We start from the raw sequence: 12,559 nt of genomic DNA on the forward strand, positions 1-12,559 counted from the left end.
CACAGTGTACCCATGTCAGGAATCGAACCCGGGTCTTCGGCGTGACGATTGCTTTAACCACTAGGCTACCCGACCGTCCCGAAGATTGAAGAAACAAGAACATCGGCGAATATAGTGGCAAAGGTCAACCAAACATAAGCTCAACTGAGCTAGCGTTACCGGCTGGTTCTAGTGCTGGTGTAGGTGTCGCTCCATCTCATCGCAGACATGCCCTATTTGGGAGAGGTATCGAGAAACACTGTTATGCTGCCTTCAAAACTGCTACAACGCGTGCAACATGTGGGCGGGCATTATCCTGCTGCACGGTGACGCTGCGTCCCGGCAAGGGTAGAGCTTGGAACTCGAACGATGTCGTTCCGTCATCGTACTCAATTCAAGTTGCCATTAACAATGATGAGTTGCGTTTTCCCAAGAGTTGTAATTCAACCCTGTATTGACGACGTTGACTAACGCAAGCGTCGCTTTAACGTTCTACTGGGCGCCTGAAGACCCATTCATGACCATCAGAGCTGTCCATATGAAATCTGGCTCATCTGTGAAGAATATATACTGTCCCAGTCATGCATACTGATCCTCTGATGCTGTCTACACCACACTGCCGGTGAGGTGGAAGCAAAATTGGGCGTATCCCGGACATCGGGACCTGATGTTGTGCTCCCTCAACCGGTTGCGTATGGTTCTGTCACTAATTGCTCTCAAACCAGGAATAGTCCTAGCTGTTTATGTGGTAGTTTGGCATCGATTCCGAAGATGCACCAACCGAATATGGTTGTCTTGTTGACTTGAAGTCACGCGTAGACGACCCTGCTGTAGATCACGTCTCCAAAGAGATAATATTGTGTTTTGATGAACATGATTTTTAGCAAGCCGTGACATTGCGTTAGCGTTATATACGGTTAAACAAAAGTGCTTTTATGATCACCTGATAGCTAAACAAACATTGTGTGCTGTTGACATTAAAAAAAACACGTGTATGAGTATACTGCTCCCAACAAACACGCAAACATCTAATTTGTGGGGGGCGCATTAAGAAGCACGTGAACCACAACATTAAAGTCGAGATGTCTTTATGAATATATATTGAAAAGGGCATTATTTAATTTCAGATTAAATTTATTTTTGTTGAATTTTGTATAAAGCACCGTCAGGAAATAAGGCTAGTAATACGTCACTTTGTCAACAGTATGCCATCGAGGTGTTATGCACCTATCGCTCAAAATGGCAGACACACCAGATACTAACTTACACGAACGGAATTAAGTTTTCAGACATTTATCATCCATACACCTTCACTATCACTATTTTAAACACATTAAAAATACATTTAGCTTGAGTTGCTTGCAATGAATCTTAATTCATAATAAAAATTAGTTTATCGGAAAAACTCAAATTCAAAAATCTATATTAATCCTGAAGGTTCTTTTACAAGATGAAAACGTAGTCCATTATTTATAAGTTAATAAGAACTTCATGTTAGAATTAACTAAACGGTAAATGGTTATGGATGAAATTTTTGAATTCTACAGTCTACAGCATTTAACAAGCTATGTAACCTTCACACAGTTCCAGCCAATATCATGTCTCATATATAGCAAAGACCCGTGAAGATCCGGGGTAGAATAGGTCTTCAGCAACCCATGCTTGCCGTAAAGGGCGACTATGCTTATCGTAAAAGGCGACTAACGGGATCGGGTGGTCAGACTCGCTGACTTGGTTCATACATGTCGTCGTATCTCTATGGCGTGGATCGTGATGTCAATCACTGGATTGTCTGGTCCAGACTCTATTATTTACAGACCGCCGTCATATAGATGGAATATTGCTAAGTGCGGCGTTATACAACAAACAAACAAACAAAGCTTTGATGGCAAGGATTATTTGCAGCCCTACATGCAGACTTACATGGCACTTTCACGGTTTTGTGCCAATCTTGATGTTCAAGCTTGTGTATTTATAAATTACATTGTTGCAATGTATGTTTTAGAGAGAGAAAAAAGGCTCACCAGTTTAAAATACAAATCTGGTTTCCAGACAGCCATTTTTATGATCTACCATGCACCCGTGAATCTCCGGACAGCAACCTTGATTTGTAGTTTAAACATATTCTATTCAAATAAACTTGAAAGGACTTGGTAAACATGCCTAACTGACTTATTATAAATACCGCTCACTGTTATTGTTGACCAGAATCAATACAAATTATAAAGTAAGACGATCTGAATTTTCCTAATTAGTGGTGTCGCCAGCCATAACTGCTCCTTATCTTCCTGTTCATGTATTTAATGTGTATTAGACCTATTACCTGCTACATATCTCCTGTATCTAATTATCACGTACTTCCCGTATCTGACCCTATCATTCAAGATAATTTCCCGTATAGCATGTACAGGGAGAAGACTAATTAGCACATCCAAGTTGATTGTCTTCATAGATAGCTTCTCATGGTTTAAAGAAACTAGTAAGCAGGTATATCTTTTAACATTTGATGCTAACAAACATCCTGAAACAACACCACTAAAACAACCACACCTTGATACAGATGAACCCCAACATCCTCACACCCCTAAACCATCACACCCCATCCCCACGGCACCCAAACACCACCCCATCCCATTCCCACAGCACCCAAACACCACCACGTCCCTCAACCATCACACCCCATCCCCACGGCAACCAAACACCACCACATCCCATCACCCACAGCACCCAAACACCACCTAACCCCTAAATCATCACACCCCATCCCCACGGCACCCAAACACCACCACACCCCTAAAACCACCACACCCCATCCCCACGGCACCCAAACACCACCACACCCCACCCATCCCCACGGCACCCAAACACACCACACCCCATCCCCACGGCACCCAAACACCACCACACCCCGATACAACCGCACCTTAACATCACTTTACCCGACACCAAAACACTCCAAAAACACACCACAACACCACCACGCTCCAAAACCACCACATGCAGACACCACCACACCCCAACACAATCGCACCACTACACCCGACACCACACCTCAACACCACCACACCCGACATCATCACACTCCAGAACGAGCGCATTCAAAGAACACCACAAACCGACAATACCATCCCTCAGCATCACACCCTACACCATCACACTCCGACACCACCAAACGTCAACATAATCACACCCTAAAAACACCACACACCACCACACAACACCATCACACGACAACATCACCACACACCAACACCAACACTACACCACAACACCACCACAAACAAACACTGCCAAACCCCAATACCACCAAACGCAACACCGCCACACACCACCACAAACAAACACCACCACACACCAACACCACCACACACCAACGCCACTAAACCCCAATACCACCAAACGCAACACCGCCACACACCACCACAAACAAACACCACCACACACCAACACCACCACACACCAACGCCACCACACACCAACACCACTAAACCCCAACACCACCACACACCAACACCAACACACACCGACACCAACACACACCAACACCACCACACACCAACACAACCACACACCAACAACACTAAACCCCAAAACCACCAAACGCAACACCGCCACACACCAACACCACTAAACCCCAACATCACCACACACCAACACCACACAACACTAACACCACCAAACGCAACACCACCACACCCCAACACCACCACACCCCAACACCACCACACACCAACACCACCACACACCAACACCACCACACACCAACACCACCAAACCCCAACACAACCAAACCCCAACACCACCACACACCAACAACACCAAACACCAACATCACCAAACCCCAACAACACCACATCCCAACACCACAACACACAAACACCACCACACACCAAACACCACCACACACCAACACCAACGAACCCCAACACCACACCACACCAACGCCACCAAACCCAACACCACCACACACCAACCCCAACGAACCCCAACACCACACCACACCAACACACCACACAATAACACAAACACCACCACACACCAAACACCACCACACACCAACACCAACGAACCCCAACACCACACCACACCAACGCCACCAAACCCAACACAACCACACACCAACAACACCAAACCCAACACCACAACAAAACTAACACAGCACAACAAAACTAACACACCACACACCACACAGCACACCCCAACACCACCAAACCTAACACCACCACACCCCAACACCACCAAACCCAACACCACCACATCCCAACACCACCAAACCCAACACCACCACACACCAACACCAACGAACCCCAACACCACACCACACCAACACACCACACAATAACACCAACACACCCCAACACCACACCACACCAACGCCACCAAACCCAAAACAACCACACACTAACAACACCAAACCCAACACCACAACAAAACTAACACCACAACACCACCAAACCCAACACCACCAAACCCAAACACCACCAAACTCAACACCACCACACCCCAACACCACCAAAACCAACACCACCAAACCCCAACACCACAACAAAACTAACACACAAAAACAAAACTAACACACCACATCCCAACACCACCAAACCCCGACACCACCACAAAACCCAACACCACCAAATCCCAACACCACAAAACCCAACACCACCAAACCCAAACACCACCAAACCCCAACACCACAAAACCCAACACCACCAAACCCAAACACCACCAAACTCAACACCACCACACACCAACACCACCACACCCCAACACCACAAAACCAAACACCACCACACCACAACACCAGAAAAACCTAACGCCACCACACCCCAACACCACAAAACCCAACACCACCACACCCCAACACCACCAAACCCCAACACCACAACAAAACTAACACACCACAACAAAACTAACACACCAACACCACCAAACCCCAACATCACCAAACCCAACACCACCAAACCCAAACACCACCAAACTCAACACCACCACACACCAACACCAAAACAAAACTAACACATCACAACACCAACACCCCCGAACACCACCACATCCAGACACCACCAGAAAACAGCACACACCAAACACCATCACACTGCGACATCATCAAACCCTGATATCTGCACTCTACAACACCACCACACCCAGACCCCACCACATCACAACACCACCACACGCCAAAAACTCCACACCCGACACAACCACACCCCGACATTATCGCACCCCAACACCACTACACCTGACACCACCACACCCCGACACCTCCACATCCCGATACCACCACATCCGACAACACCACAACCGACACGACCACACATCAACACCACCACACCCCGACACCTCCACATCCCGATACCACCATACCCGACACCACCACACCCCGACACCACCATGCCCGACACAAACACCACCATACCAAATAGCTATTGTCTCCAGAGCGTGAAGATAATCAATCGACTGAATGTTTCCCTCTAAGATTCCATACACCTCACCTGCCTAAATGAAGTTGGAACATAAGTAAAGATATTACTTTTATAAAACGAGGATAACGAATATTAAGGCAACCACATATCTTTCTTATTTGTGAGACCTTTGTAATGCAACCCCAAACATATGCCCCTCCTTCATTTATACAAATTTGCATTCACGCTGTAACTTAACTCACAAAAGCTTTGCCGTAATCATATCTGCTACAAACAGAGACCATAGAACGATTCCGATGATATCATCTTGAGTATGTGTTATGGAAGAACGCAGCAGTTCTTCTATGAGTTTGATTGGATGACTGGTGAGTTAGTTGTTCCACTCCCTATATCTCTTATTGTTAATATTCTGATCAGATATCATTTCCAAACCACATGAACAAAAATCGGCCGTACCACGATTTGAGTCGGGATCAAAGGTAATATTAATAGATGGTTATTGATTAACTGATTTCCTTCGAGCTGGCTGAATGAATATATTGGATTTAAAACTAATTTCTTTTAGTTTAAAACGAGACACACGATTACAAGTTGTATATTGCTAAATATTCCATTCATGCACCTTCAATTTTGTGGTATTGCAAAGAGGTATGACTAAAATGAATTATCTTTATGGTTGCTAAGAAATGTTTAAATCTATCGGGACTTCCGTGGTCACATTACTCTAGCCTATCGTTGGTCAGTTATTGATTACCCAAGGCGGGTCTGCCATTGGTCAGCTGCACCTGCTGCCATGTACAGGCGTATGTTGACGCCACTTCACCGAAGAGTGGACAGCACACCAACATGGACAACACATCAGCCGTGGGTTTTAACATCTCTGACATTTTACCTCCTCGGGAAATAGCCACAGAATGCAACGCTACTAACATGTCATCTGGATGCGAAGGTCATGACGCTAACCAAACTAATCATTTGTTTGATAGCATTCAGCATATCATGGAGATCACTTTCATGTGCTGTGATGTTCTGAACGTACTTGGTAACGCTGTCTTGATGTTGCTGATCTACAAGGCCAGGACAATGATAGAAGCTTCAGGACGTCTCCTCATGAACCAGGCTGTTGCTGACGCAGGAATTGGACTATCGTGGCTTGTTATGAATGGGATCATGTACACCTACCCTCACAGAGATCTCCTGCAGACGGCCATCCTTGTACACGGGGTCGTTATGAGCGTCTTTACTTGTGTGTCTGGACTGTCATTGGCCATGACACTCTTCGCCCTCCACATAGCCATCTGCAATCCTATTCTCTACAAAGTCCACTACAAACCAATACTAATCACTATCTTCATGGTAGTATCCTGGCTCGTGGTGATTGGATGTTGGAGTCTGGTATTTGCAGCAGACAACTTCTTCTATCAGGAACCTGATTCTGTCATATATATATTTAATGTTAGTAAACAAAATGCCTGGTTTGTATGTATTTGTATGTTCGTTAACATCATTTTGCCACTTGCAATGATAATCATCGCCTTCACACGCATATGCCTCCATATGCGCAAGAAAGAGATGTTCAACGTTTCCATCACATCCGCCTCCGCTACCAAGCTTTATGTCCGTCAAGCAAAGGGCATCCTCGTCGTATGTATCACCTATATAGTAACATTTATCCCTATATGGGTTTTTAACTTCTTCAAAATTCATTTTAAAAGTGACAATGACATTGTTCTCTCCATTACTGGAACCAGCCTTATTTTCCTGAACTATGCGTACCTTGTCTTCAAGCTACCCCTGTTTCTGTTGGCCTTCAAATCCTACCGTCGAGTTGCCTCCCAAATCTTCTGTCAACACCTAGCATCGGGATCTTCATCGGTGTCCTCTGACGGTCGAGGCAAAATGCCACAAAGGAAATACAAGACTGCAACAAACACCAACCACAGGCTTGATGACACTGGCCACCAACGAACTTCAGAGGATGCCAGATCTACTCCGATACAGATGGATGAGACAACCGAGATGAAGGGGAATATTGGAAGAGTTAACCATGGCTTCATCACCACCACCACCTGCTCTTTGTACCATGGGGACACGGCGAGAACAATCAGTGCAAACGATGACGTCAGTTCCACTACAAACAATGACGTCAGTAACAGACCGGTAAGTAATCAATTGTTTTTGATACCGAAATTCATTTATAAAGCGTTACTGTTGTTACTGTTATAAAACATTTGACCGAGACTTACAGAAAGTTCGGCGAGTCGTGTATGACACTCGCAGACACCATGTTGTTCTAGGAGACGAAGTCACGCGTTATGGATAAACCAATGAAATTCTTAATATAGGTATAACAATTTTGTTTCGTTTACTTGGGAGATTGCGTGTCACCGTACCCCGACGGCGAAGAACGTTTCTCAAAATATCAATCAACGGCACATCTGGTCTAGATTTGAATGTAAACAATATTATTTAAAGGTCGCCGACTGGACTATAGCAAACAACCTACTGCTACTTCAGCAACTACTACCATTATTAGACCGCCTCCGTGGTCTAGTGGTAGAGTGAGTGAGTGAGTGAGTGAGTGAGTATGGTTTTACGCTGGTTTTAGCAATATTCCAGCAATATCACGGCGGGGGACACCAGAAAGGCGCTTTACACATTGTACCCATGTCGGGAATCGAACTCGGGTCTCGGGTCTTCGAGCGAACGCTTAACCACTAGGCTACCCGACCGCCCCTCTCATGGTAGAGCGTCGGGCCGGAGAGCGGAAGGTCCGGGGTTCCATCCCCGACCGCGTCATACCAAAAGACGTTAAAAGATGGTACTTGTTGTTACCCTGTGTGGCGCCCGGCATTAAGGGGTTAAAACAAGGACTGGTCGGCTCGGAGTCAGTATACTGTGTCTGAGTGGGGTATTCATGTTAAACTGCGGCATGGTAGTATCTCAGTGTGCTAGCCCTATAAATCGGCATTAGTCCGGACTAGTACATGCAGCCACACAAACACGTACATGCACGTCGCTATATAAGTGCAATAATCTTTGACGCGACATTAAACCCAATTTCACCTCACTACAATTATTACAACTATTATTACAACTAACCATAACCCTAAAACAATAACAAGATAATATCTGTAATAATCATTTTAAAAGCGTACCTACGTACCTGGATGCAGCTTCAAATCACATGATATATTCTATACGTCAAAGAGTTTTCTGAAGTTGAGAAAAGTGATACTTCTATTGCAGTGAACATAACACGTTGACGGAACTATTGTCATACAGAAGTTACCTCCCTTATATTATCTCCCTTTATCTTCAGTGTCTGGTCGGTATACAAACTGTTGAGGACCTTTGTACGTTAGTTGACAAGGCAAAATAAGAAAAACAGGTCATTAATATAGTTAATATCACTTCTTGCCGTTTGTTATTCTCTTGAAAATGTTTTGTTATAAACTGTAAACTTCTCATTTAACTTGTCAATCGAGACTGTTCGTTTTGCAAAGCGCCATTTTTGTTACTTGACCAGCGTGTTTTCTTTCGCTTCCAACAGCGGTTTCCTAGTTTTCGAGGATATTTTTTTGTAAAAGCTGTTTTTGTATATATATTTTGATACTTTTGTTTATATTTTTTAAGACGAAACTATTTTTTAAGTCGCAAATACAAGGAATGGTGAAACGTCCCTGTAGGTAGGGAGAATATCTACAGAAAAAAAGTATATAATAGATAGAATATTCCATATGTCTCGTGAAATATCTTGTCAGAAAACATTTAAGCCCTCGGTTATTTCTGAAATAAATAAATAATCTGTCCTGAGTTATTTTGTCAGAAATTTAAAATGAACTTGATAGATTGTCTGATTAATCGGAGATTCTTGTTGGATTATGGATACCTTGTTATCTTCTCAGTCATAATGTCTGATTAAATAGAGATTATTAGCCGAGTGTGTTTTTGTATCGTAAATGTCCTATATCAGGAATATGAATTGTATTATGCGAGCCTTTATGCATCTGTTTTATTCCTAAGGAATATAAAGCCTGAGTGAACCGCCCCATTTTATATAGTGCCAACTGATTTGCATCAATGGTTGTTTACATATTAAGCACTCACACATAGGGACACCACTATCTAATGATACAGGGAACGTCCTACGTATCATTGTATCATTGCTAAAAACGACGTAAAACGCACTCACTCACTCTTCATGTAAAAGAATAATAGAGTATCAAAACATATTGTGATTTGTACAATCATATTCCATTTCGATACAAAACTGACACGTTCATTCCTTCTTTTATTACCGGACCTCTCGACAGCATCCTTTCAATGACCTCATCGTTTCATATGTGTATGCTGCATCTGAACATTTTCCTGTATCTGTTGTTCTCTTACAGGTCGCCACCTAAATGGCTATGAACAGCGCTACACTCCAACATGCTGTCTCCAACTGCATGGGGACTGCATTCTGGACAGACTCTTTCTGCTGATGCTGACGGGGAAGTAAATAAAGCTTTCACACCTGTTTGTACACACACTCCGTTTAATCACATTCAATGGGGAGCTTGACTCGAGCAAATTGGCAGTCCCAGCAAGTGTGGCCCACTTCGTTCAAACACAAGTCTGCTTCCTCTTACTTTATCATGTATATTAATCTTGCAGGCAATAATTAAAACGCCTGGTGCTAGACAAATGGCCAACAGACCCATGAGTGTAATCCTCCTTGAAAGTGTCTGCAACGGTTTCATCAATTCTAAGCCCTTGTGAAAGGCTGATGCATGTACTTCAACAACCAGAGTCATGGGTCCAAATACTCGTATGTGGCTTGGCTGGCTTCTTATGGGTAAATGTGATATGGATCTATCTCATGTTTATGGTTTGTTCTCGGGGTTCTGTGATCTTTGAACGGCATTTGAACTGAATGTATACGTGAATAGATCTTAGATGACAAAATCCTCCAACCTCCCACACAACCCCTGAAACTCCCGCCTCCATCCCCCCTCCCACACAACCCTTGCAACACCTGTCTCCTGCCTCTGACACAACATCGAGTGCTCCAGCACCCAGCCTCCCACACAACACCAGGTACTTCAGCCTCCAGCCTCCCACACAACACCAGGTACTCCAGCCTCATGCCTCCAACACAAAACCGGGTACTCCAGCCTCCAGTCTCCCACACAACACCGGGTACTCCAGCCTCCAGCCTCTCACACAACACCTGGTACTTCAGCCTCTAGCCTCTCACACAACACCTGGTACTCGAGCCTCCAGCCTCTCACACAACACCTGGTACTTCAGCCTCTAGCCTCACACACAACACCTGGTACTCAAGCCTCTAGCCTCTCACACAACACCTCGTATTCCAGCCTCTAGCCTCTCACACAACACCTGGTACTCCAGCCTCTAGCCTCACACACAACCCCTGGAACTCATGCCTCTAGCCCCACACACAACCCCTGGTACTCCAGCCTCTAGCCTCTCACACAACACCTGGTACTCCAGCCTCTAGCCTCTCACACAAAACCTGGTACTCCAGCCTCTAGCCTCTCACACAACACCTGGTACTCCAGCCACTAGCCTCTCACACAACACCGGGTACTCCAGCCTCTAGCCTCACACACAACACCTGGAACTCATGCCTCTAGCCTCACACACAACCCCTGGTACTCCAGCCTCTAGCCTCTCACACAACCCCTGGTACTCCAGCCTCTAGCCTCTCACACAACACCTCGTATTCCAGCCTCTAGCCTCTCACGCAACACCTGGTACTCCAGCCTCTAGCCTCACACACAACCCCTGGAACTCATGCCTCTAGCCTCACACACCACCTGACACTCAGCCTCCAGACTCCACACAAAACCTGAAACTCCACCATCTTCAATCCCACACAGCACCTGAAACGCCACCATCCACTCTTCCACACAACACCTTAAACTCCAGTCTACTCCCTCCCACACAACACCTGAAAATCAAGCGTCCAGCCTCCGACACAACACATTAAACGCCACCCTCCATCCTGCCACACAGAACTCAGAACCATCCTCCCATACGCTGAAACTTACACCTCCACACTACAAGTACACCTGAAGCTCAAGCCTCCATCCACACTACAAGTACACAAGACTCCACCAACACAACACAAACACCTGAAGCTCAATTCTCCACCCTAACAACATGTACACATGCAGCCTAAGACTCAATCCACACAACACAAACACCTGAAGCTCAAGCTTCCACCCACACAACATGTACAACTGAAGCTCAAGCCTCTAGCATTACAACCTGTACACCTGCAGCCTTAGACTCCACCCACACAACATGTACACCTGAAGCTCAAGCCTCCACCAACACAACATGTACACCTGCAGCCTAAGACTCCACCAACACAACATGTACACCTGAAGCTCAAGTCTCCACCCACACAACATGTACACCTGAAGCTCAAACCTCTACCCTCAAGGCCTGTACACCTGAAACTCAAACCTCCACCCACACAACATGTACAACTGAAGCTCAAGTCTCTACCTTCACAGCCTGTACACCTGAAACTCAAGACTCCACCCACACAGCCTGTACACCTGAAGCTCAAGACTCCACCCACACAACATGTACCCCTGAAGCTTCAGCCTCTACCCTCACAACATGTACAACTGAAGCCAAAGACTCCGCCTACACAACATGTACAACTGAAGCTCAAGACTCCTCCCCCACATGCATACCCGAGACTCGAGACTCCACCCACACAACATGTACAACTGAAGCTCAATTCTCCACCCTAACAACCTGTACACCTGCGGCCTAAGACTCCACCTCCACAACACGAACACCTGAAGCTCACGTTTCCACGTTCACAACATGTACACCTGAAGCTTCAGCCTCTACCCCCACATCATGTACACCTGAAGCTCAAGACTCCACTCACACAACATGTACACCTGAAGCTCAAGCCTCCACCCACACAACATGTACACCTGAAGCTCAAGCCTCCACACACACAACATGCACACCTGAAGTTCAAGACTCCACTCGCACAACATATACAACTGAAGCTAAAGACTCCACCCACACAACATGCACACCTGAAGCTCAAGCCTCAACCCTCATAACATGTACACCTGAAGCTTCAGCCTCTACCCCCACATCCTGTACACCTGAAGCTCAAG

General features: G+C 45.5%; 1 protein-coding gene across 1 annotated transcript; it reads left to right on the forward strand.

Moving 5' to 3' along the window:
* Positions 1–6,245: 6,245 nt before the first annotated feature.
* LOC139464695 (5-hydroxytryptamine receptor 2A-like) lies at positions 6,246–12,175 on the forward strand. The gene is made up of 2 exons (XM_071246211.1): positions 6,246–7,559; positions 11,765–12,175. Exons 1-2 carry the CDS (start codon positions 6,246–6,248, stop codon positions 12,173–12,175), a joined length of 1,725 nt encoding a protein of 574 aa, XP_071102312.1.
* The last annotated feature ends 384 nt before the right edge of the window (positions 12,176–12,559 follow it).

Source organism: Haliotis cracherodii, unplaced genomic scaffold (genome assembly GCF_022045235.1).
Source record: "Haliotis cracherodii isolate W230 unplaced genomic scaffold, xgHalCrac1.p SCAF_17, whole genome shotgun sequence".
Taxonomy (NCBI): domain Eukaryota; kingdom Metazoa; phylum Mollusca; class Gastropoda; order Lepetellida; family Haliotidae; genus Haliotis; species Haliotis cracherodii.